The 27,054-nt window shown below is 42.0% G+C and overlaps 3 protein-coding genes across 3 annotated transcripts; 2 read left to right on the top strand and 1 right to left on the bottom strand.

Moving 5' to 3' along the window:
- The first annotated feature begins 1,174 nt into the window (after positions 1 to 1,174).
- On the top strand, positions 1,175 to 5,281 carry LOC133013803 (regulator of G-protein signaling 7-binding protein B-like). Its single transcript, XM_061080854.1, has 6 exons — positions 1,175 to 1,306; positions 3,673 to 3,845; positions 4,318 to 4,448; positions 4,799 to 4,937; positions 5,042 to 5,112; positions 5,190 to 5,281. The coding sequence occupies exons 1-6, from the start codon at positions 1,175 to 1,177 to the stop codon at positions 5,279 to 5,281; spliced, it is 738 nt and encodes a 245-aa protein (XP_060936837.1).
- A 3,877-nt stretch (positions 5,282 to 9,158) lies between these two features.
- Positions 9,159 to 20,427, top strand: c6 (complement component 6). The gene is made up of 17 exons (XM_061080867.1): positions 9,159 to 9,304; positions 9,408 to 9,564; positions 9,831 to 9,975; positions 10,864 to 11,005; positions 11,539 to 11,677; positions 12,103 to 12,204; positions 12,373 to 12,616; positions 14,262 to 14,384; positions 14,519 to 14,685; positions 15,501 to 15,726; positions 16,695 to 16,863; positions 17,579 to 17,690; positions 18,351 to 18,483; positions 18,571 to 18,765; positions 18,881 to 18,968; positions 19,419 to 19,663; positions 19,967 to 20,427. Exons 1-17 carry the CDS (start codon positions 9,159 to 9,161, stop codon positions 20,146 to 20,148), a joined length of 2,715 nt encoding a protein of 904 aa, XP_060936850.1. The 3' UTR covers positions 20,149 to 20,427.
- A 365-nt stretch (positions 20,428 to 20,792) lies between these two features.
- Positions 20,793 to 26,752, bottom strand: LOC133013794 (complement component C7-like). The gene is made up of 7 exons (XM_061080843.1): positions 26,664 to 26,752; positions 26,484 to 26,539; positions 25,850 to 25,901; positions 25,078 to 25,210; positions 24,791 to 24,982; positions 21,462 to 21,558; positions 20,793 to 21,354 (listed from the first exon to the last, which is right to left on the bottom strand). Exons 1-7 carry the CDS (start codon positions 26,667 to 26,669, stop codon positions 21,000 to 21,002), a joined length of 891 nt encoding a protein of 296 aa, XP_060936826.1. The 5' UTR covers positions 26,670 to 26,752; the 3' UTR covers positions 20,793 to 20,999.
- Positions 26,753 to 27,054: the final 302 nt, after the last annotated feature.

A 27,054-nucleotide genomic window follows, 5' to 3' on the forward strand; every position in this document is an offset into this window, starting at 1 on the left:
GGTGCAGTGGCAAGATGATGGTAATAGTACTGATGATATGATGGTAATGTTATTGTTAGGCAGTATATAAAAATAGTACAGTATATATAGTATATAATATAACATCATATATATTTGTATATGATAGTAATTATACCAATATAATAGCAGTATATAGTAATAATGGCAGCAACAGTATATATAATAATAATAGTAAATATAATAATAATAACATGTACACATGTATAAATATGTGTATATAGACTTATATATACAAAGAATATACAGAGAGTATGATATAATATGATATGATATATAGTAGAGGTATAAATATAAGTATTTGACTATACAATAGATAATATAATATACTATGAGTGTAAGAATATGAAGACAGAGTGTGCAAAATACAATATTATTGTATAAAATGATATATAATATCAATATGGTTTATATTAACACATATCACATATGATGTGAAGTAAGTGTTCCAGTATATGGAGGGGAGTGTTGTACAGGGTACACAGTGCAAGCACAATGTGTTTGTCTATAGTTTTGACTTGGATGGAAACCAGATGACATTTTATGACCAATTCATGCAGAAAACAAGGGGTCAAATACTTGTATCTGTGTATAAAAGGTGACAGTGCTTGTTTTTTTTACTTCTCCTGCCCCCTGGTGGTACATTAAACGAATGCATCTTCATCCACACACACACAGCATCTAGAATCTCAGGGAATAAAACAATAATCTCCTTGAATCTGTTCTCCTCTGCAGCAGGAGAAGCACAGATGTTGAATGCATGTGAGTCTGCAGCTCAGTGTGTGAGTGAGGCATCGTGCACGGCGCAGGGCTCCAGCGGGCGGACCACTAGCTGCTCTCAAACAGTTAACGATGAGTCGGAGGAGGGTGACGACTTGTTTTGCTGTTGGCTCGCTCCGCATCCTCCGCACACGTGAGCCGGAGGAGCCTGCCCATCCCTCTCTCGGCCTCCAGGAGGGGCTGAAGGTGACTCTCCTCTCTGCGGGGATGCAGCGGCTCTGATCGGCCACAGATCCGTCCGACCCCCCGCTGCGATCCTGGTGCTTTCCTTCCCTCCTGTTAGATAGAGGACACCGCAGCATCCGTGTCCATCTGTGAGTGTGTGAGTTTGTGTGTGTGTGTGTGTGTGTGTGTCCGTGTGTGTGCGTGTGCATGCATGTGTTCTGCACCGTACGGGCGGAAGAAGCGCCCACGACCCGCAGGGAGCATCCTCCCCGGCAGCCGCGGCGAGAGGACGGAGCCGGAGCGCAGGCAGAGCCGGGAGGAGGCCGTGGATTGCAGCAGGATGGTGAGTCCCAATCCTCCTCCAGCACCAAGAGCAAACCCAGCCTGAGATCCGTGTGCAGCTCTGCAGCAAAGCACTGGGTCCCATCCTGCAGCTAGACAACACTGGCTCCTGCAGAAAGACACTAGTTGTTATCCTGCTGGTTCTTAACCTTCAGAAAGACATTGGTTCAAATTTATCCTGTAGAAAGAAACTGGTTCTTCTCCTGCAGATGCAAACTGGTTGTTATCCTGCTGGTTCTTAACCTTCAGAGACAGACTGGCTCATATTTATGCTGCAGAAAGACACTGGTTCTTCTATGGCAGACAGATACTGGTTCTTAACCTTCAGAAAGACACTGGTTCATATTTATCCTGCAGAAAGACACTGGTTCATATTTATCCCACAGAAAGACACTGGTTCTTCTCCTGCAGAGAGACACTGGTTGTTATCCTGCTGGTTCTTTACCTGCTGAGAAACTGGTTCCCTCAGAAAGACACTGGTTCCTGCAGAGAGACTGGTTATTGTCCTGCAAAGGGACACTGGTTCTTATCCTGCAGAGGCAAACTGGTTGTTATCCTGCTGGTTCTTAACCTTCAGAGACAGACTGGCTCATATTTATGCTGCAGAAAGACACTGGTTCTTCTCTGGCAGACAGATACTGGTTCTTAACCTTCAGAGAGACACTGATTCCTGCAAAAACACACTGGTTCTCATCCTACAAAAAAACATTGGTTGTTATCCTGCTGGTTCTTTACCTGCAGAGAAACTGGTTCCTGCAGAAATACACTGGTTCTTCTGAAGTGAGACACTGGTTCCTGCAGAGAGACTTGTTGATGTCCTGCAAAGGGACACTGGTTCTTAACCTTCAGAGAGACACTGGTTCATATTTATCCTGCAGAAAGACACTGGTTCGTTTATCCTGCAGAAAAAAAGACACTGGTTCTTCTCTGGCAGACAGATACTGGTTCTTAACCTTCAGAGATACACTGCTTCCTGCTAAACACACTGGTTCTCATCCTACAAATACACACTGGTTGTTAACCTGCTGGTTCTTTACCTGCAGAGAAACTGGTTCCTGCAAAAAGACTGGTTCTTGTCCTGCAGACAGGTACTGGTTCATATTTATCCTGCAGACAGGTACTGGTTCTTAACCTTCAGAGAGACACTGATTCCTGCAAAAACATACTGGTTCTTATCCTACAAATACACACTGGTTGTTATCCTGCTGGTTCTTTACCTGCAGAGAAACTGGTTCCTTCAGAAAGACACTGGTTCCTGCAGAGAGACTGGTTATTGTCCTGCAAAGGGACACTGGTTCTAATCCTGCAGAGGCAAAGTGGTTCTTATCCTGCTGGTTCTTAACCTTCAGAGAGAGAGACTGGTTCATGTTTATCCTGCAGAAAAAAAGACACTGGTTCTTCTCTGGCAGACAGATACTGGTTCTTAACCTTCAGAGAGACACTGATTCCTGCAAAAACACACTGGTTCTCATCCTACAAAAACACACTGGTTGTTAACCTGCTGGTTCTTAACCTTCAGAGAGAAACTGGTTCCTGCAGAAATACACTGGTTCTTCTGAAGTGAGACCCTGGTCCCTGCAGAGAGACTTGTTATTGTCCTGCAAAGGGACACTGGTTCTTATCCTGCAGAGACACACTGGTTGTTATCCTGCTGGTTCTTAACCTTCAGAGAGACACTGGTTCATATTTATCCTGCAGAAAAAAAGACACTGGTTCTTCTCTGGCAGACAGATACTGGCTCTTAACCTTCAGAGAGACACTGATTCCTGCAAAAACACACTGGTTCTCATCCTACAAAAACACACTGGTTGTTAACCTGCTGGTTCTTTACCTGCAGAAAAACTGGTTCCTGCAAAAAGACTGGTTCTTGTCCTGCAGACAGGTACTGGTTCATATTTATCCTGCAGACAGACACTGGTTCTTAACCTTCAGAGAGACACTGATTCCTGCAAAAACAAAGATGTTCTTATCCTACAAATACACACTGGTTGTTATCCTGCTGGTTCTTTACCTGCAGAGCAACTGGTTCCTGCAGAAAGACACTGGTTCCTGCAGAGAGACTTGTTATTGTCCTGCAAAGGGACACTGGTTCTAATCCTGCTAGTTCTTAACCTTCAGAAAGACACTGGTTCATATTTAAGATTCTTCTCTGGCAGAGAGATACTGGTTCTTAAACTTCAAAGAGACACTGGTTCCTGCAAAAACACATTGGTTGTTATCCTGCTGGTTCTTTACCTGCAGAGACACTGGTTCCTGCAGACAGACTGGTTCTTCTCCCGATCCAAATGAAGCCAGGAAGCACATTTTTATTATAAGTTCCATTTGGTGTCCCTGAGTCCTGCATCTTGTTTTGTCTCCTCCCTGCAGACTGTCCAGGAGTTCAACACCCTGGTGGCTCTGTACCGGGAGCAGGTCATATCCATCGGGGAGATTTCTGCCGACTGTCCGGCTCTTCGCTCTCAGATGCAACTGACTCGCTCCAAAGGATGCTCCATGGCCCGGGCAGCGCACCAGGACCTCACCGTCATCTCCGGTTCAGGGTGAGAAGACAGGAAACCAAAGAGCCAGCGGTCGATCGTTAGAGTGAAATGATCTTGACCTCAAATGTTTCAGCCGTCCAGAGCCTGTTAACCTGATGAACACTGAGTCTTTATTCTTTATTTAATCATCATGTCCCATGAGACTGTTGAGACCTGAGAACAGAAGGCAAACACAGAAACAGAACAAAGACAAGAATCAGGAAAAACATCGGATAACAAAGATTTAAATGGGAATATAAGTTTGCAATAAATGCTTAATGTTGTTTTTTCATATGAGAAACACTGTGATGGGTTATGAAGTGTGTGTAAGTTAATTCTGTCCTGAACTTCAAAATAAAAACACTGTCTGATTTCATTTTGACCTCTTTTCTTCCTCCTCCTCCTCCTCCTCCTCCTCCTCCTCCTCCTCCTCCTCCTCCTCCTCCTCCTCCTCCTCCTCCTCCTCCTCCTCCTCCTCCTCCTCCTGCTGCAGTCCAGAGGACGGAGAGATCCAGCCTGAGATCCTCCGGCTCTTCATCCAGCTGCAGTGCTGCCTGGAGATGTTCGTGACGGAGATGCTGAAATCCATGTGCCTGCTGGGGGTGCTGCAGCTCCACAGAAAAAGTAACGTCACAATAACGCACTTTGGGCATACGTTAAGAATACCAGTGATAAATAAATAGGTCAAACTAAAATATTTAGCTGTTGAAATCAATTTCTCTTAGTCTCTGTTTGTTTTTAAAACATTTTTGAAACTTCCAACGTCTATACAATCAAAATACATTAAATCTACAGTTGATATCGGTGATTAGATGGTTTGGATATAAACTCTGCAGGGATACAAAAGACTTTTAATTCCCAGATGATGATGCATGGATTTGAAGAACTACCTGTTTTTTGTGGCAGAGTTTCCCTTCGTACATTCATACGCAGCTGTACAGATGTGCTTGTTTGTGTGTTGATCCGTCCTGAAGGAACCGAGTCGGAGCCGAAGTTGGACTTCAGGATGGACGAGAGCTCGGACGTCCCGTTCCTGGAGGAGCGCTCGTCCTCGCCCATAGACTTCCCTCAGGAGCAGTGGCTGGTGGGAAACGACATCGAGAACATCGAGAGGTACAGGGACCGCGTCTGCTTTTTAAAATAAACTGTTTAAACTCCTGAGGAAGTCAAATCCTCCAAACTACATCTGTGTCTCTGTTGATTCCTCATCTCCACAGAGACATGCGAGAGATGAGAAACCTCCTCAGCAAACTCAGGGACACGATGCCATTGCCACTGAAAAACCAAGGTACGTGACGGGATGAAGTTCGTCATATCATTGATGTGACGAATGAAAACGAGCTGACGTTCTGATCCTTGTTCCAGACGACAGCAGCTTGTTGAACCTGACTCCGCAGCCGCTGGTGCGACCGAGGAAGAGACGCTTCCCTGGACTCTGCTGCATGGTGTCGGGCTGAGAGTCCCACAGCCGCAGCACTCCAATGAGTAGATTCTCATTCTGTCAAGACATTTCTTAACCTTTTCATTTTTATTCTGCGTTTATTTACAATCTGTTTTTCCATCTGCTATTTTATTCCGTCCCATTCATCGTGATATTTACAGTTTTTCACTGGATCCTTATTTTGTTCTCGAGCTCTGCAACTTAACTTCACGTGTATTTTATTAGGAAAAATCTCAAGTAGATATTTACAAATATGTTCCCCCCAAAAAACATCACAAACCATGTGACCCAATTCCGCGGCCGTGTCCCTCAGAGGCTTCGTTTGACAACAACAACAAAGGATGGGTCGATACTTCTCGGGCCGACCTATCGCAGGATCGGGTGATTAAGCTAGCGACCTATGTGGCTGGAAGTCGCTCTAAGATAAGACAAGCTGGAGACGTAAATAGGAAAATCCTCCGTGGACCAGACCGTCTCATTTCGGCTTGTCCTTCTTTCGACTAATCGGTTTACGGAGTCCTCCGAAGGACCAGTCCCCTGAATTGGGTCCCAGCTATTGTTGCGCTAGCTTTGTATGCTAACGGACATTAACGGATGAGATAACGCTAGCTCCCGCTGGGTCACAGGCACAGCAGGGTTTCGGGTTCAGGCTCTTGTGGAACTTTTACTTTTTGTTACTGTAGTTTTCCTCCAAACCTCTCAGTTGTACGTTATTTTCTATAGCTAAAGATGAGAAATGTAAATATTCCGGCTATGCACAGGCATTTGTAGTTTTCAGGTGTCTCACTGTGTCACACCTTCGTGTCTGAGTGTTTTACGATGTGAGCTGTTTTAGTCTGAACAACCTTCTGATGTATTTCCTTTGAGCGTTGTTCGGTAGACGCTGCCTCCAGGTGAGTCTCTGCTGACCTGCGAGCTGTGAACGCCATGTTCCTCAAAAAGTATTATGGTGCCCACACATAACCGGCACCTGTTATTACCAATAATGTCACTGTAGAAAAGAGTACATGTGTAAAATAATAAACATATAATGGCAGATAAGAAAATAACTGTTTCAAAGCTTTGCCTAAACTTCAACTTTTAAAATGTCGTCAGCATCTTCGTTTCTTCGCCCCCGATCGTGTCAGTGGTGCATGATGATGTTGGTCAGTTGTTCAGATGAGAACTTTAACGTCTCGTTCACACGACGCCATCTTCAGCCGGATTTTTCCAGTCGACAACAAATTTTTGAACTTTCCGACAAAAGCCCCAGATCACAGGGAAATTTTATTTGGCAGTCGTCAAGTGAGAACCTGATTCAATAGATCAGCTGGCACAGGCTTAATTTCACGCAGGTTAAATATAATTCATAAGTAATTAAATAACTAAATAATCTTAAGAAGTCTGTGACAACTGCAGCCAATTAGAGGGCAGAACGGGGTGATGACTGAAAATACAGCATAAAACCAGATGAGGAAAACTAATAATATGATAATTATATCAACAAACATGGCGGAGAGCAAAGTCCCGAGGTCGAGCTAGCGAGTCGTGTCGTGTGAACTCGGCGTTAGTTACAACCGGAGTACTGACCAGATGTGTGTGGGACAGAGTTATGGTTTTCGTGTCCTCCAGATGTTTTTCTGTAGCAACGTGTCTAAATTTCCCATTGACCGACACTGTCGTCCAGGAGAAGAAACCGTAAAAACTATGAAATCACCTGTGTGTACTGTTTCATGATCCCCAGAGGATGAACACGATAATGTTACTCATGAGCAGCAACTATAAACTTCTACTTTAACCCAGGAAATATCAAAATGAAATTTAAATCCCAACAGTATTACGTATAGAGGACACAGATGTGATGTTTAAATCAGCTCCCCAGAGGATGAACCCTTTTGATCTATTTCTCTATTGCCACATTCAGGACAAAGTTAACTTTTCAAGCTTTAATATCCCTTACGACTAAACTATCATAATGGGGTTTGTTCAGTGGGTTGCAACAATGGTCGCAGCCTCCAGGGGGCACTAGTGAGGCTTTTCGGTGTCATGTGCTGCACATCGTTAGCCGTCTTCCCTCAAATAAAATCAGAGGATCTTTATCGGGGTATTTAAACTGCAGCCATTTCCCCCTGAGTGTCGGTGCAGTGAAGTTTGTAAATCTGTGTTTGTGGAGTTTTTCCTTTTGAATTAATGTAGTTGCCGTGGTGATGTCCAAGCTGCTCAATTCTTTGTTTCAGCATGTTTATGAGTCCGAGGCCATTTGTAGTTAGTGTGTCCTGCAGTGTAGAACCCCCCCCCCCCCCCCCAACAGCTAATAACCAGTATGTACAGCTTAGGACATTTTATAATGTGAATAAAGTTTTATATTAAAATAAGAACTTGTGTTGTCTTCTTTTAAAAAACATTTGGTCAACATTTAATTTATATATATATATATATATATATATATATATATATATATATATGTATATTTCCTTTTGCATCAGATGAGAAGATGAATATAAATATCATCAGAGTAAGAGTGGTCACAATTAGCCTAGCTTAGCATAAATACACACAACTAAGCTCAATGTTTACTAACTAAAATAAACAGAATTCATTTATCTTGAGTATAATAAGTATATAAAGTGTATTAATATATGCATAACTACACTATAGTTATGTAAATACCTTGTAAAACAATGATTTGTCATGTTGAACAACAAACATTATATAAAAGTGAATTACATTTATTTCTAACTTATTAACACTTATTTAGAAGTCATGAATACAATTGAATTAAAGTACTTGTTGTACCAGTTTTACAACATGAATCAAAACAATGTTTTTACTGAGTAAATTTCCAGATTGTGCAAATTCTTGGACGACAACAAAAGAAAAGAGTGGAAAGAAAAAAACATTCTCCTCAGTATCTGTCGAGTCTCAAACATCCAACATCTGGTTCGTGTCTCTGCTGCTGGGAAACTCCAGCGCTCCTTACTTCCCGTAAAACAACGAGGGACACGAGCGTTATGTAAGAACTTTATTTATTACTGTGTTCTGTATCTATTATTATCATCAATAAAAAACTTGCTGTTTCTGAGATTGTGCAATTTAACTCCAAACGTGACTGGACGCCCCCGAGGAAACTCTGGAGGAGGTTTTATATTCAGTCACCTCAGAAGAGGAAGAGTCAGATCTGCAGAGTGAGCGACGGGTCTCAGCTGCGTGAACACGAAACAAACACAGGAGAAGTTATCAGCTCGGATTTCTGCTGGAGAGGACGTCGCCGTGTGTGGTGAGTCAGAGTTTTATCATCTTTAGAAAAGGAAATGATGCATAAATTATATTTTAGTTTAATTTTAGTTTGTTTCACATAATTTACATTTAATCTCATTTCTATTGATTCTGCATTTACTCCATGTGCACCTTATTTTTTTTTTTTCATTTCTGATACACTTTATATTTTTTACTTTCGACTGATTCTTGGTGCAAGCTGGCACAATAATTTAGTTTGGGATTTTAAGTCTTATCTTGTCTTTATTGCTCTAACTTAAGATTTAACATTTCCAGTTAGAACAATTCGCTTTATGGTATTTTATTGCTTTATTTTTTGTGAGTATTTTCCTTATGAAATGCCTTATTATGCCATAAATGTAAAAAATCTCTGGGTGAAACCTAAAACCTAAAATCTATACTAAATGTTTCCACTGGAAAAGATCAGATGCTAAAAGTTGCCATATTACTGCCCAGTGCATGTTGAAGAATATCTATATGTTTAAATGTTAATTTTTAATCCAGTTTGTGGTGTTGATCACCAATAGTGTTTATCAAAGCACAATTAAATATCAGTATGATGAAAACCCAGTTAAAACAATTATCATATTGAATTCTTTTCATGATAAGTCAAACTAGGCTGGACCCCCCCGGGTGTGATGGCGTCCTCCAGCCAGTTCCTGGTGCTGCTGCTGCTCCTCAGCTTCGTCTCAGCCTCTCTCGCCTGCTCCTGTGACCGGTATCCCTGGAGCTCGTGGTCCAGCTGCTCACGGACCTGTAACCACGGAACCCAGCAGAGACTGAGGTGAGACCGAACAGCTCGTCTCTCAAACAGAGCTGTCACTTTGTTTAACTGACCCCCCCAACAGCTGCTCCATGTCAAAGTGACCTTCACACCTTTGTGACAGGAACTTTCGGTTTGACGATTACTACTGGAAGAGCAGCTGCCCTCAGCTGTGTAACAAGGTCGACAGGAGAGGCTGCAACGAGCAGGCCTGTCCCATCGACTGCCTGCTGACACAGTTCCAGCCCTGGTCCGACTGCTCGCCCTGCGCCAGGAAACAGGCAAGAAACTCACAGCTCACACGGCAGACACACTATCACACGACGGCTACAGTCCCACAATGCAAAGCACAACGAAAACACAGAGGCAAGGAAGTCATCACGCCTGCAGTGTCACTCTGTACATCTCATCCCTGAGAGATTCCTCGATTGAAACCACCTTTAAAATCACAATATCCAGATCTTATTCAACATTTTAGTCCCTTAAATGTGTCTGATTTTGATCCGTCAGTGTGTTTTATACATTTCCTGTCGTGCTGTTGCCGTAGTTACGCACCCGCTCCGTCCAGAGGCCGTCCCAGTTCGGGGGCTCGGCCTGCGGCGTGGAGCTGACGGAGGAGCGGCCCTGTCACCCCTCCACAGAGTGCAAGTTAGCGCCTGTCGACTGCAGAGGCGACTTCAAGTGTGATAACGGTGAGTCGTGTGTAGGGTGGCAAAGGGGCGGAAAGTACCCGGTAAATTTCTGGAAACTTTCCAGAAACTTTCCATGGGAAGTTAAGCTTGGGGATTTTGTGAATTTTGAAGAAAAAAAAATACACAAATTAAACGCTGAGCAATAGAAACATAATTTAAAACTCTATTTTAAAGATGTATGGAACGTTGAGTTTCAACCCTCCACTGTGCATTCTTCCATCACATGCACAGATAACTCCCAGCATGCTTCACTCTACAGCAGGGCTACTGAGGCCTGCTGTAGAGTGAAGGACTAGTCAGGTAAGTTTCAATGATATTACTGAGGAAAATATATTAGCATGCTGATTGAGGATTGTTCATCTGTTCATCTAGCCTATTTCCATTCATTTATCCATCAATTGTAAAATATGAGTACAAACGATTCCAATTGTTTGGCTAACTATTTATATCTCTGGCATTGCATTAGTGTTTTTTTACAAACTTTTTTCTCATCTTATTCTACAGAACAATGCCACGTGCACTATCTCATGTGTGGAGACATTTCACCTCATCCAATGTAGAAGGAAAGGCTGTGTACATTTGCAAATACTGTGCAAAGACCTATGTTAAGAATGACACAACGATGCAGAAGCATATAGTCAAGTGCCCAAAGTTTCCTCAGGGCTCAAACCAGCCTATGACACAACAAAATGTTTATATTTATGTCTGTATATGACAAGGTAAATACAGTTAGTATAAATTACCAACAACATTTCCAGTTTATTCCCGTCAATTCCCGTTAATGGAAAGTTTCCAACTTTGAATATTCCTGGAATTTTGCAACCCTAGTCGTGTGTTTCTTCTCCTTCAGGGAGTAAAGCCAGAATCTAAACCCTCTCTGTGCTGCAGGACGCTGCATCAACTCCACGCTGACGTGCAACCGGCAGAACGACTGTGGAGATAACTCTGATGAGAGGGACTGTGCCGAGCCCTCCGTCGTGTGCCCGGTAGAGAAGGTGGTGGCGCCCGGGGCCGACCTGGTGGGCAATGGGTAAGCTCGGAGGTTAAAGGTCACCGCTGAGTTTACAGCTGTAGATTTAAAGAGAAGTGTTTTACATTCCTGCTGCCGGGGTCGTAAATTTCCCTCCGCTGTTTGTTATCAGAACGTCCTGCACTTGGGAATTGTGCAACTTCTTTTTGCACATAAGATGAGATATAACATCTGTATCACGTCACTTCTGCCAAGGAGGTTCTGTTCTCCCCCTTTGTCCGTTTGTTTGTAAACAAGATAACCAAAAAACTACAGAACAGATTTGCCCAAAACTTGGCAGAAGGATGTGATGAGGGTCAAGAAAGAACTCATTCAATTTAGGCGCAAATCCAGGAAATGTTTGTCACGTTCTTTCACATTTTCCCAGGTAACACTTCATGTATTCAAAAGTCTGAAATGAGTGTGTGTGTGTCAGTCTGGTGCAGTTTGATTGCACCCCAGGGAACTGTTGAGCCTTGGTGGGGTTTGAGCTCCAGCAGCGACCTTCTAGTTGTGCAGTGCGTATGAATTCCCCTTGAATTGTGTGTTTGCAGGTTTGATGCTTTGGCCGAGGAGCCGAGAGGAGCCGTGCTGGACAACATGTTCATGGGAGGAAGCTGCGTCATCAGGAGGCCTCCGACCACTCTGCTCTACCACCGAATCCCTCACAACTTTGAAAAGTTCGACATCAAGGTAGTGCATTGTAGTGCATGTTGTGCGTTTTCTTTTTAATTAAACAAATTTCAACACACAGAAATTACATCTTTAGAAGTGATTTAGCAAAACAGAACAAACTCCAGTTGACGCCAGAACAGAAATCAGCTCTCAGACTGATTCCAGATGTAAGAACCTTATTGTCATTGTGTAGGAATAAGGAAATTAAGTGTGTGTCTTCCTAATATTAAATTGGGCCTGAACATTTTGTTTTGTTTCACAATGTCACTGAAATTTGTAACCAGATAATTGTTTTAACCCACCAAGTCCAGCTATTGTCCCAGTTTTTCATATCCAACACAATTCTTTCTCATCTTAACAAACATTGTAGTGAAAATCCCAGTTTTTTCTGTCGCTGCTCTTCTCGTGAACCTTGTTGTCCTCATGTCTCTGTGGTCCTGAAGGTCGGGGAGCTGCAGGACTTCAGCACTGAGCCACAGCCGCTGCACACAGAATCCATCACTCTGGGCAAGTCCAACCCGGCGTTTGAGGCTTCAAAGAAAATGGTAAGTGACAATTTAAAAGATCGTACTTCTCTTATCCCCTGATTCACTCAATTATCTTGAAGAGTGACGTTGTCTTCGTTTAATCAAATGTCCTCACATGGACCGTTTCAGCCACGGTCCCCACATTGATATGTAGGAATGAATAGTTTCCTATCGTTCTCTCTGTAGGACTCCAAGTTTTTCCGGGTGCACCAGGTCCTCCCGGTGTCCAGGTTCAAGGTGAAAGAACCGGGCGACCTCGTCCTCTCGCTGCCTTTCCTCCAGTTCCTTCAGGCTCTTCCTCTCCAGTACAACTACGCCCTCTACAGGGACATCTTCCAGCGCTTCGGGACACATTACTACAGCTCGGGGACGCTGGGAGGCCACTACGACCTGCTGTACCAGTACAGCAGAGAGGAGCTCACCAGTTCAGGTAGGAGAGCACAGCCTGGTGGACAAAGATCAGAATGCAAACAGTGAATGATTGATTATTTATTTAAGCCTCGGAAAACACATTGAGGAATAAGACCCTCATTTACAATGGTGCAGAGGGTACAATGAAGAGTTAATACATTGAAAGAAAAAAAAGAAAAAATAAGAATGAAATAAATATGCATATATATATATACAGTAATACAAGGGAAAAGGTCATAAACAATCATTTTTGACGATTCAATAAAATACTGTGGTTAAGTCAACTAACATTTAGAATCACTGCAGGAGAAGTCAGTTGTACATGAGATAAGATTCGAGAATTCCCTAAATGAAATAAATGAGCACAACCTTAAAGATTTTTGGACCTCATTCTGTGGACCCTGTACAACACTCCGCTCCATATACACTTACTTCACATCATATGTGATATGTGTTAATATAAACCATATTGATATTACATATAATTTTATACAATAATATTGTATTTTGCACACTCTGTCTACATATTCTTACACTCATAGTATAGTATATTATCTATTGTATAGTCAAATACTTATATTTATACCTCTACTATATATCATATCATATTATATCATACTCTTTGTATTTTCTTTGTATATATAAGTCTATATACACATATTTATACATGTGTACATATTATTATTATATAAACTATTTTTATTATATATACTGTTGCTGCCATTATTACTATATAGTGCTATTATATTGGTATAATTACTATCATATATAAATATATATATTATGTTATATTATATACTATATATACTGTACTATTTTTATATACTGTCTAACAATAACATTACCATCATATCATCAGTACTATTACCATCATCTTGCCACTGCACCTTATCTACCTATTTATCTTGTGTTTCTGTTTGTATTCTTTCTACCTCAATATTTTTTATTTTATTCTATTGTATTGTATTTTATTGTATTCAAATATACCGGCTGCTATGACGACTTAATTTCCCTTCGGGGATGAATAAAGTTATCTATCTATCTATCTATCTATCTATCTATCTATCTATCTATCTATCTATCTATCTATCTATCTATCTATCTATCTATCTATCTATCTATCTATCTATCTATCTATCTATCTATCTATCTATCTATCTATCTATCTATCTATCTATCTATCTATCTATCTATCTATCTATCTATCTATCTATCTATCTATCTATCTATCTATCTATCTATCTATCTATCTATCTATCTATCTATCTATCTATCTATCTATCTATCTATCTATCTATCTATCTATCTATCTATCTATCTATCTATCTATCTATCTAACTGTAGGGCGCCTTACAACAGAAAGCTGTCTTCCCCAAGTTAGTGTTAACACGAGTCAGATATAATGAAAGCCAGCAGATGAGAGAGGAGAGATAGAGTGGCAGTAGCCCAATGATTGTTTTGTAAATATAGATTCTTCACAGTGTTAAAAAAATACAGAATTGTTTCTGCCCTTAAATGAATAGACTTTACGCTCCGATTTGTTTTGACACAAATGGGACGAGTCACATGTTGCTGTTTTCCCATGATTCAACAGGTGTCCACTGTTTCTGTGGGAAGAACAAAATGTGTTTCCACATCTAAACCATCTTTCCCCCCCCCGACAGGTGTAACAGTAGAGCACGTGATAGGCTGCCTGAGCCGAGAGACCAGCTGGACCGCCGTCCTCTACAGCCAACACGGCATCGCCCCCCCCTGCTCCAGCAACACGATGACTCAGAAATACAAAGGTCACATCAAACATCTGCAGGACGCACAGCAGCTGTTTAGAGAATCCTGCTGTTCACGGCTCACAGAGAATCCTGATTCTATCGTCTCAACTATCTTTCCTTTTATCCCTTCCCACCTCCTGTCTGTGGTGCAGGCTCGTACATCCAGGCGGCGGAGAAGTCTTTCTCCCGGGTGAAGGGAGGACGAGCCCGGGAGGCAGCGGCTCTGGCCTGGGACCGACAAGGACCAACTCCGGACCGAACCTCCTACAAGACCTGGGCCAAGTCGGTCCTGGACAACCCTGCTGTGGTTGAATATAAGGTTGAATCTCAGAGCTCTTCCCTCAAACGTCCTCACCCAAATACAGTTGACAGCAGAACAGAAATCAGCTCTCAGACTGATTTGAGATTTAACCCCTTATTGCCTGAATTCATTTTCAATTATATAAAAAAAATATTATTTGTTTTTTTGGCTGTCATACAGATGCTAAATTAAGTGGAGATTGTTAATTTCAATATAGCATAAACAATAGATATGATTAAGGTATGAGGCAAATTAGCGACATTAGGCATAATGGGGCATAACCGTACTTTAACAAATTTTCCAGTCTCTGGTATGTATATTATTGTATTGATTCAGCTTTTGCTTGAAATTGAATAACAAAATATGTTTCTGTACAATCATTGCTTTTCCATCATCACAGTATTTCAAATACAGCTTAATACCTCAAAATAACTTTGCTGCACAGTACCAAGTATGTATTCTCCACTCCGACCACTAGATGGCAGCAGAGTGCTTCCAATACCTTCATGTTATGTGTAGTATTTGCACCATCAGGCATTGGCGGGATAAAAAGACCGGAATGGGGTTTGAGGCAAATTCGCGACATTCGTCTACAAGGGGTTAAGAACCTTATTGTCATTGTGTAAGAATAAGGCAGACACACTATCGCTGGCGGCTACAGACCCACAATGCAATGCACACAGAAAATACAGAGGCAAGGAAGTCATCACGACTGCAGTGTCACTCCGTAGAGCTCATACCTGCAGGATTCCTCGATTGAAACCAGCTTTAAAATCACAATATCCAGATCTGATTCAACCACTGACGCTGTGCTCATGCATGTGTTGGTCCAGCTGCTGCCCGTCGTAGACCTGGTTCGTGGAATCGCCTGCGCTGCGACGAAGAGGAGGAACCTGAGGAAGGCCCTGCTGCAGTACCTCGGGGAGTTCGACACCTGCAAGTGTGAGCCGTGTCCGAACAACGCCAGACCCGTTCTGTCCGGCACCGAGTGCAAGTGTGTTTGCCAGACCGGCACCTACGGCACCAGCTGTGAGAGACGGGCTCCTGATTACACTTCAGGTACGACTACGACAGCGGGTTTCTGCGCTGTTACCACGGCAGTTAGCATGGTGGCTAGTACGCTAGCGCCGTTATGAAAGTTCGTTATAACCGTATGTGACCGTACACACATGCTGTCAGTGCTCTAATCAGCCACTGTCAGCCGGACCACTCCGCTGGCTTAACACACTTGTCATATTAATCGTAGAATCGTAGTTGTGTTTGGGTTTGTTGTGATACAGGGAATAAACAGGAAGTTTGAGGTCCGGAAATGATGTTGTTCCGAAATGCTGTCGTTAGCAAACCAATCACAGCCAAGGGCTGTCCCTAGGCTCTCCGCCATGCCCACGGATAGTTAGAAAAATCAGGGGTGCAAGAAAAGCTCTCCCAGGCGCTCGGAGAGGGCGTTTCTCTGTCCGTTTCTGTCCGTGTCAGTAAAAACAGAGAAGCATATATCAGCCTTGAGGCGTCATGTGAGCGTGTCTTCGGTGGACTAGTGGCAGAAACTTGGACTATGGGCAGAAAAGGTGAAAAAACTAAAGAAAACAACACAAATGTACATTTTTAAGTCCCCAGATGCAACTGCAGAACCTTGGGGTGCTGTTTCTTTTTAAACCTAGCCAAACATTACTGTCTCCATCGTTCCAGTTTGAAAAACCTGAGTCAAGCGAGAAACAACAAAAAGACGAACCTGGATTGATCTGTCCAAAAATCCAAGAGGATTCTCCCTACCCTGTCTAGTGCCCCTGAGCAAGGCACCTTACTCCCCCAACATCTGCTCCCCGGGCGCCGTACATGGCTGCCCACTGCTCTGTGTGTCCTGCACCAGATGGGTTAAAAGCAGAGGTTACATTTCCCTCCTTGCATGAGTGTGTCTGTGCATGTGTTTGGGACAAATAAATGTATCTTAATCTTATTCAAAATCTGTCGCTGTTGATGAACCTGTTGATGAACCTGTTGATGTGTGGCTTCTTGTGTCCTTCCCACAGAGGAGGTGGACGGTCGCTGGAGCTGCTGGGGGCCGTGGAGTCGCTGCTCGGCCTCCATGAAGAGACACCGGACGAGGGCGTGTGATAACCCCGCCCCCCTCAGAGGAGGTCAGCCCTGCCCCGGCGCCGCCAGGCAGGAGGAGCCGTGTCACATCAGCATCTTTGAATCGTAGGTTCTCTTTAACAGAAACTTTGATTCCATATTAAGTTACTGAAATATAACAAAAGTAAAGTCATCAATGTTTATTTCCAGATAATTGACCTATTAAGTTTCTGATGATGTAAATCCCAAAAAATTGCCTGCAGCTTCAACATAAAAGCATTTTACCTGCAAAAAAACAATTGGACTTTTATTATGACAATGACCTAATTTTAAAGACAAGAAAAATACAAGAAAAATATTTTTTAAATGGCAATCTTTGAGATTGGTTGATAAAATAACACAATGGTATTTGTGCCCCATTAATGAAAATATTGCAATACTTGTACATTTGAAGTTGTATGAACTTGATGCTTGTGGTGATATTCGTGGAAAGGACAAAGGTCACGTTCATTATTGTGCCACAGCAGCTTTTGGGCTCAGGTGAGAAAGTGAAATACAGCAGGAAGTCATGAAAGCGTCGGAGCAGCAGTGAGCTGCTGATGAAAAGCTGCAGGCGATCGACTGCCCCCCCCCGACTTCTCACTGTGCCTCAGACTCATCACATGATTATCACTTTGTCACAGGAGGATGGAACAAACACAATCTTCTTTCCCTTTTTATTTATAACCCACATTTTCACTTTCCAGGAATAACTCTGGGGCTGAAATCTGCCAAACTTCCACTTTAACTCTTGATTAAAGATGTAAAGTTTGTCCTTGTCCCTTTGGATTGTCTCGTTCAGACAGGGGACGTGTGATAATGACGAGGACTTCACTGTGGGCTGGAGAGACGAGCTGCCTCCTGGCGTCCAGGGCTGCGTGAGGCCACCGAGGCCCGAGAGCAGCTTCCTCAGGGTAAAGAACAACCTGTTCATACAATATACAAATTATAAACCACTTTCCAGCAATAACCACAGGCTGAAATCTTCCAAAATTACAATAAAAATAAATATTTAATCAGAAAAATATGAGTAAAACTGAATAAAATGAAATAAAAGAAAGAGGTTGAAGTAATCTTTTAATTGTGATGTTGTAAAGCAAATTAGTCATCAAGTTATAACTATTATACATTTTAAGACAATTGTCGAACAGCAGGAGTGAGGAATGAAGGATTAATGACAGAAATATAGAAGTATGAGCAGCTTCCTCAGGGTAAAGAACAACCTGTTCATACAATATACAAACTATAAACCACTTTCCAGCTATAACCACAGGCTGAAATCTTCCAAAATCACAATAAAAATACAAATTTATATGAGTAAAACTGAATAAAATAAAACAAAACAAGATTGAATTAATCTTTTAATTGTGATGTTGTAAAGAGAAATAATCATTAAGTTATAACTATTGTACATTTGAAGACAATTGTCATGAGATATTTCAGAGGGAACGAGCAGTGAGGAATGAAGGATTAATGACAGAAATATAGAAGTATGAGCAGAGGAGAAGCATGACAAGAGGAGAGGTTGCTGCTGTGGTTGGTTTTCATTCTTCTTCTTCTTCTCTGTCGGACAGAAAGCGAAGCAGTACTATGACCTTGGTGAGGAGGAGGAGTTCCAGTGCTTCTCTGGGTTTGATCTGGAGGGTTTCCAGTTCTTCAGCTGTCTCCCTGACGGCACCTGGAGTCCACCCAAAGGAAAATGCATCAGTAAGTGTTTTGCTTCACCAGCATCGGTGGTCGGTGGTGGCGTCACGTCTTTATTTCAGGTTCCAACTTGTCCTCCTGTGCGTTTAGAGAATCTCTGTCTTCCTCCTGAGATCCCTGATGGGATGACGCTGCTCCCGGACAAAGACCAGTACCGAGTGGGGGAGTCGGTGGGTTTGAGATGCATCGAGGAGAACATGCTGCCGCGGCCGGGGGGTTTCTACCGGTGCAGCACCGGTCTCACCTGGGAGCCTCCGGTACCGGCTGAGCTGCGCTGCACCGACGGTAACGGAGACATGATGAGAAACCAACTGAACTCTGAGACATCCTGCTTCACGGTTCATACAAAGTGTGATATGATTTGTATGAATACATTTTTTTTCCATCCTCCTGTTTGTAGAGAAACCGTTTGTCCCCGACGGTCAATGTGGACCAGGACAGAAACTACAGGACGCTCGATGTGTCTGCGTCCAACGGGAGAGCTGCCTGTGAGACTTCATCTATCTTATTTACCCTTATAATATAACATATATAATATTTAACACATTCAAAAACAACAGGAGTTGAGCCAAAGTGTTTTATAATCCTGGAAAAGGCCAAAACAAGTATGAATAAAGAGAAAGTGGTGCAATGATAGAATCAATTATGACAATTTCTTACCTCAGAAAAATGTGCAGTAACTTATTAATATATATAAATACACTTAAACTTTATATTGAGCTATAATTTCATTTAAAATTAGTTTTACTCTAATGACACTTGAGAAAAATGCAGTGAAAGATAGAACAATATAAAAGTAACATGAAATAATGATTAACAGATAATTAGAATAATAATAGAAGAGAATTAGGATAAAAAAATATTGTATATATAATATACCGAATATACTGTATATATATAATAATTTAGATTGTGTGTGTGTGTGCGTGTGTGTCCAGGTCACGACAAGCAAGTCTCTGCGTCCTGAACCTGGACGTCGGCGTCACCGTGTCGATGTCCCTCTGCTCCTTCCACGCCGGCCGTTGCCACGGCGACCCGCTCTTCTTCGTCAGCGAGGGCGAGTGTGAAGCGTCGGACTCGGGGAAACTGGAGTGGGCCCAGTTCAGAGCCAAGATGTCGTCCAGGAGCTCGGCTCAGGAGCCCTGTGGTCTCGACACCTGCTACGAGTGGGAGACTTGTTCCGGTGAGTTTTTAGATTTATACTTCAAAATATCACATTTATTTATTTTACAGGCATCATTCTAAGTGGTTATGATGATAAAACTTGACAATTTAACCTTCTAAAAACAGATTTTCACCCTCAGTGTAATGTTGAATATTTTATGTCCACATCATTACATCAAATCATAAAAACATCATTGTACCTAGCTGTCACAATTCCATACGTAAATTTTTTAAAACTGCATCGGTTATATTTTCTGAGCAGCGATGAGGTTTGAACATCAGAAGGTTTTCCCTGACGTCCTCCTGTGGTTTCTCTCGTCAGCCTTTAAGAAGTGTGAGTGTCGAGCAGCTCGTGACTGCCTCAGATCCACCGAGCACATGTTCTGTGTGAAGCTGACGAGGAGCCAGAGGACTCGAGCTCTGGACCTCTGCTCCATGGCCGCGCTCAAATGTGCCAGCTACGAGTTTGAGATCCTCGGCGAAGGAGCGTGTGAGTCCAGATGATTCGATGACGGGATGGTTCTTTGTAAGGACAGGACAGCGATTTTAAAAAAGTGTCTCCAATCATTTTTGACGACAGGAGGAGATCGTTTCTCTGTTTAACGTTTTTCACATGTAATGATAATTGCATTTCTTACAGTATGAACCTCCCCCTGCATCACTTCCTCACTGTATATAATCTATTTACTGCTCGGGTATCTGCCTTCAAATATTTGTCAAACCCTGAAATTACATTAATGTGACCGAGAAATATTCAAAAAATAAAGAAAACTGAAAACTAAACCGCGATATCTTGATTCAGTTAAATATACAATATGTAACTTTGGCCACTAGGGGTCTCTCAATCAAAACAATAACAGAAAACCTATAGTTGATGATGTCTTGAAGCAGCGCGGGATCATGGGAGTTGATGTCTTCACCACCTTTGTCACAAATTGATTAAATACATATTTGCGTCCAGTTGTTCTTAGAAGGTCCAGTAGCAACACTTGAATAGAAATCAAAGGCAAATAGTCTTATTAGTAATATACTTTTTTAAAATAAAGATAATTTGAAACTGTTGATTTGCAAAAAAACGCCGGCTCAAAATCTGGTGGATGAAAACTCCATAAAATATTTCACATTTTAGAAAAACAAAGTGAACAACATTTTATTTTGAAAAGTGTTTTATTAACTTTACTCAAAGTAGATTTGTCATTTTTACCAATTTTTTTTAACATTATCTATCCTCTGTGACAAATATGAAAACAAACACAGAATCGCTAGAATTATCTTTAGCCTCTATTTACAATTAAGTCACATCTGAAAGAAACAGCTTCCTGTTTAATCTACAAATTGAATAAAACAACAATTTTTTACTTTGGACAAGAGTCGATGCCGGTCACGTTCAGCCGCTCCCCCGCACACCTCCTGGCGCCCACCTCACATTCCGTCATCGTCGTGGCAACGTCAGAGCTAACGCACACGGGGGCGGAGTCTCGGGGGCAATCGGGACCAGATTTATCCTTCATTATTAATCCTCCAGCTGACTCACTGTGACAGACGGTCCCTGGTGGACAGTCCCTGCAGGACGGGTGTGGCCATCGACAGTCTGTGTCAGCGTTCAGCGCGAAGCTGCGTCCGATACACCGCAGAGCGCCGAGCTGACACAGGCTGATGAACCGGGGAGTTTGAGTCGAGACAAATCTGGCACACAACGGCAGGGAAGTCCTGGATTAAGACAAAATAATAATTTCATTAATTATTGTGCTTTTAAGGCTCAGACCCAACAGTTCCCCACGTAAAACTTAGAAATGATTCTCAAATGTCCCACTCACTTGCACTCGGATGGCATCTTACACACACACCCGGTGGTTCCTACTTTCTCCCAGGGTTTACACTTCAGGCCGGCTGGAGGAGTGGGAGCTGTGGGCGCTGAGGAGGAAACAGGTTCAATCAGCGACGGGGAAACCACGCTGCAAATCATACTGTATTTATGTAACTGTCTGCTAAACCTGCCAGCAGTGTTAATTTTGGCAGCTATTTTTGATTTAGTCTTAGTCTTAGTCTTTTGACGAAAATGCAAATTAGTTTTAGTCATTTTTATCCTTCTTAGTTTTAGTCTAGTTTTAGTCGACGCAAACAAATTACATTTTAGTCTAGTTTTAGTCGATGAAAACAAATTACATTTTAGTCTAGTTTTAGTCGACGAAAACAAATTACATTTTAGTCTAGTTTTAGTCACATTTGATAGCCCCATTAAACTCCTTATCTTCCCTTCTTAGGTCCAGGGACCCCCTGTGTTGTGTCTACAACTGCATACTAGTCTAGCTTGCAGTACTTAGGTTGTCCATTAGATGTCCCTCCTATAGGTCTATAGCAGGGGTCGCCAACCTTTACTATCAAAAGAGCCATTTTGCCCCCTCTTCCCCCAAATAAAATTTGTCTGGAGCCGCAAAACATATTTGATAACAAAGCTGATAAAATGTTATATAAAGTTATACTATACTAATCTGTAGATTATTGCATTTATGAAATTATAGAACAACAATAAAGAAAACTGTTGACATTTTATTTATTTTTACCTGTTACAACAAAGGGAAACACCAAATGCTTATGAAGAGGAGAAGAAAATACACAGGCAAGTGTAGGCCTACTTTGAAATAAATGAAACGCAGAACTATGTAGGGTTATTTGAGTCATCCCCATATTTGTGGGAAATGTATGAAATAAGAAGTACCCTATTTTGAAATAAATAAAAACATATAGCTGCAGCCTATATATTTTAGTTGGCGTTGGCGAAATGTGAAAACAGAAAGTGAAAGCAGATCAGACCGGAGGAGGAAACTGAAGCTCGGTAGAAACCAGCTGCAGCTTCTGCTCTGATCCAGAAGCTGCGGCGCTGATCTCAGAGCAGCTGAGACCAGAGGAACTCTGTGTTTTCACTGTTTCCATAGTTAAGAAGCAGCCGGGGAGTCAGTGACCGGCCTGCTACAAGTGAACGAGCTCTGATCTCTGTCTCTCTGAGCGAGTGCGCGGGGGCGGAGCCTCGGGACCGGTGCGCTGGCAGCACACACACACACACACGCACACACACACAGACACACACACTCGCCGCTCCGGGTACTTCATAACGGCCTGATACGATTATGTTTTTAAAAATTGTTGTGACTTAGTCAACCGCCAACATTTTCGTTTCGTCTCGTCTCGTTAACGAAAATTAAAATAGATTTCGTCATAGTTTTTATTTTCAAAGATCCATTTCTTTACGTCTTCGTCTCGTCTTAGTCATGGGAAAAGGGGCGTTAACGAATATTTTTCGTTATCGTTATCGTCAACGAAATTAACACTGCCTGCCAGTTTATGCAGATTGTTTCATTTGTTATTTGGGTTGGGTTTATTTTGCTAACCTCTACACCAGGGGTCTTCAACATTTTTCAGGCCAAGGACCCCCAAACAGGTGGAGAGATGGAGCAGGGACCCCTACTATATATATTGTTTAAAATTGTGTTTTATATTAAACTGGGCGTAGTGCCATGTATAATAATAACTACCCTGATCTTGTGCAAATATTACACGGTTCATATATTCATGTTTTTAATTTAAACATGTGCAAGGTACAGGGTGGCCATGCCACTGCCATTTATAAACACAGTGGGTACGGAAAGTATTCAGACCCCATTTTTCATTCTGTTTCATTGCAGCCATTTGCTAAAATCAAAAAAGTTCTTTTATTTCTCATCAATGTACACTCAGCACCCCATCTTGACAGAAAAAAAACAGAAATGTAAAAAAAGAAAAACTGAACTATCACATGGTCATAAGTATTCAGACCCTTTGCTCAGTATTGAGTAGAAGCACCCTTTTGAGCTAGTACAGCCATGAGTCTTCTTGGGAATGATGCAACAAGTTTTTCACACCTGGATTTGGGGATCCTCTGCCAGTCTTCCTTGCAGATCCTCTCCAGTTCCGTCAGGCTGGATGGTGAACGTTGGTGGACAGCCATGTTCAGGTCTCTCCAGAGATGCTCAATTGGGTTTAGGTCAGGGCTCTGGCTGGGACAGTCAAGAATGGTCACAGAGTTGTTCCGAACCACTCCTTTGTTGTTTTTGCTGTGTGCTTAGGGTCATTGCCTTGTTGGAAGGTGAACCTTCGGCCCAGTCTGAGGTCCAGAGCACTCTAGAAGAGGTTTTCTTACAGGATATCTCTGAACTTGGTCGCATTCATCTGTCCTTAAATTGCAACCAGTCGACCTGTCCCTGCAGCTGAAAAACAACCCCCATATTGTGAGCAGTGCGTGGTTTTCTCCACACATACCGCTTAGAATTAACGCCAAAATGTTCAATCTTGGTCTCATCAGACCAGAGAATTTTATTTCTCATAGTCTTGCACTGAGGAGAGGCTTCCGTCGGGCCACTCTGCCATAAAGCCCCAGCTGGTGGAGGGCTGCAGTGATAGTTCACTTTGTGGAACTTTCTCCCATCTCCCTACTGCATCTCTGGAGGTCAGCCACAGTGATCTTTGGGTTCTTCTTGACCTCTCTCACCAAGGCTCTTCTCCCACGATTGCCCAGTTTGGCTGGACGTCCAGGTCTAGGAAGAGTTCTGGTCGTTCCAAACTTCTTCCATTTAAGGATTATGGAGGCCACTGTGCTCTTAGGAACCTTGAGTGCTGCAGAAATTCTTTTGTAACGTTGGCCAGATCTGTGCCTTGTGGCCCGCGAGTCAAAATGTTTGCCAGCCCTGATCTAGACGGTAAATTTGATTATAGCTATTAATTTAATTGTTAATCAAATTCGTAGTTAGTACTTTATGAGACTCAATCAATAAATTGGCTATCCTTTCCCTTCCTTTGAAGGGTGGTGCCCCGAGGTAACTTTAACCAATTAAAGTTATGATTTTATATTTTATATTTTATTTTGATAACCAAATGTATTGAATGCAGAAAGGGACAAAACTTTATGGTATCACTGGTAAAGCATTATTGCACGACAGCTTTTATTGAATAATTATGTTGTATTTACTGTCGTTATAGTTTTACGGTGTTTTACGGCGTCACGATGTGTTGAATAAATAAAGATCCGTGACATCAGTACAGAACTCTCTGTGTCATGCTGAGACAAGCCAGGGGCTGTTACAATATATATGTATTCCAAGAATAAACATACCTGCTTTGCAACGAATGCCTGCAGGAGACGGAGACCACTGCAGAAGGGGACTACACATGACCTCTGACACCTCAGCGTCCAGCAGCGACCCCGTAGGACAGTGGAGGGACACTGTCTCTCCAATCCGATAGGACACTTTGGTGGGCGTGCCCACAACATCCCTGCTGAGTTGTGGGAACAGACACCTGGATCCTGGGACGAGAAGAGATGACGACACCTCAGTGAAATCTGTGTGCAGGACAAACAATAAGACAATCAAATGTATTGTCCGTAAAGGGAACACGTACTTATACAAACCCACGTCCCCTGCGTCCACGTCTTGTCTTCATTGCACCGAGCGGCAGCGTGTCCACTGAGTTTAAATCCCTCAATGCAGGAAAAATCCACCGTGGATCCGACCCTGTACAAGTCTTTGGGATTCTAAGAGAGAAATAAAACAGTCGCTGCATTTTAAAAACTTGAAATCAAAACTTAAAGTTGACGAAAGATAACATAGGAACTAACTGCAGAAAAGAAGTTTAAATTCATAGTTACTTTTACACCAGAGTTACTTTTACTTTTCTTTTACAAACAACAACACACACACACACAGCTGTTTTCCTTGTAAATGAATATTAACGGTCACCGCCTATTCCAGAAAATCTCTGCACCTTAGCACTGTACTGACCCATAACTCTCTCACTGTATATATTGTTTCGTTTTATATTGTTTTATATATATTTATATATATATATATATATATATTGTTGTTTAATGTCTGATTGTTATTTATGTGCACCAACCACACCAAAGCAATTTCCTGTATGTGAATATATACTTGGCAATTCAAAAGAATTCTGATTCTGATCTCTTATGAAACCACTTTAAATTCTCTAGATCCACATTTTTATTTGAATCTGCAACAACACGCTCATACATATAAGTCCCATAAACATTATATCAAGATCCGTGAATTATTCTCTGAGTAATCGAGAGAAATTAGAAAAATGTTGTTTGTTTCGTAATCCTGCGAAAAAACAAACACACGTTATCCTGCAAACATGAATGTTTCAGACTCACCTGGATGAATCCGTTCCTCAGGTTCGGAGGCGGACCACAGGTCTCCATCGTCCTGCACACAAACAGTTTACAGAGAGAAAACTAAAACGTTACAAGAACCGAGGCAGATTAGATTAGAATGAGATTAACGACCATATGAAGATAATGGTGGCTGATGTGATGGGCTGATGCTTATTGTTAAGGGTTCAAGTGTAAGAAAAAGGGTTATTAAATGTATTTTATTGAACCTTCTTCTTTGTTGTTACTTTCTAAAACTGAATCACCCTCTGGTGCACACATTGATGAATAATACAACGGACAAGTGCACGTTCACAAGCAATAAAACGTGTAAGTAATTATTAAATACAATAAAAGGAGCTGATATAATACGTAAAATCAAGAGAATTAATTCTCTTGATTTTACGTATTTACCTGTATATTGATTTTTTGAAGACCGGTCAATGTGAGCACGTTCCAGGGGTCTCGGGGGGCAACGTTGAGCCATTTTGCGACGCCCATTGAAAATTCCTTCAGAATACGTACATTTTCACCACTTTCTAACTTTCTGCCTGAATAATAATATTCCTTACAATTTTAATAGGGTCTCACCTGACCTTTGATCAGTGCTCGGGCCCTAATAAATAATTTGACTTACCAAGCTGGAGACAGAAAGACGAGGAACGATGCCAAAGAAGCTGCAGCCAAATAAAACTGTGAGCAAACACACAAGAGGTTTTCTTGATTTAAACTATTTTTAAATCATAAGAAACATTTAAAAATAATCAGATAATTTAATTAAATCTGATGAATACATGTGTTGCATGGTTTACAGCACCTTCATGATGTGTTGCTCGGAGTTCAGGAATCCCCCAATGAGTCAAGAACAGGGAGTCAACCGACAACACCACCTGCTCATTTCCAGTAAAGGAGAACATTGTCCTGTTTACTTTGAGAGATGAAGGGTCAGAACTCCGTTGCATCACAGTAATTTGGCCTTGATACGTTTTTTAAGAGTCTACACGAGTCAGGCAAAGGTCTGAAAAATCTCTATTCTGACAGAATTTCAATGCGTGTCAATGTTTTTCAATGTATTTCTATGCAGTGGACTGTATTGCTGTGTAGATACAACTCACAGAATTAGAACCAAGGCCCAACATTCTCCTTATGAAACTGTTGGGATTTAAAATTTTAGCTTGTCTGTGTGTGTGTGTCTGTGACGATGGCAA

Source organism: Limanda limanda, chromosome 1, assembly GCF_963576545.1.
Source record: "Limanda limanda chromosome 1, fLimLim1.1, whole genome shotgun sequence".
NCBI classification, from domain to species: domain Eukaryota; kingdom Metazoa; phylum Chordata; class Actinopteri; order Pleuronectiformes; family Pleuronectidae; genus Limanda; species Limanda limanda.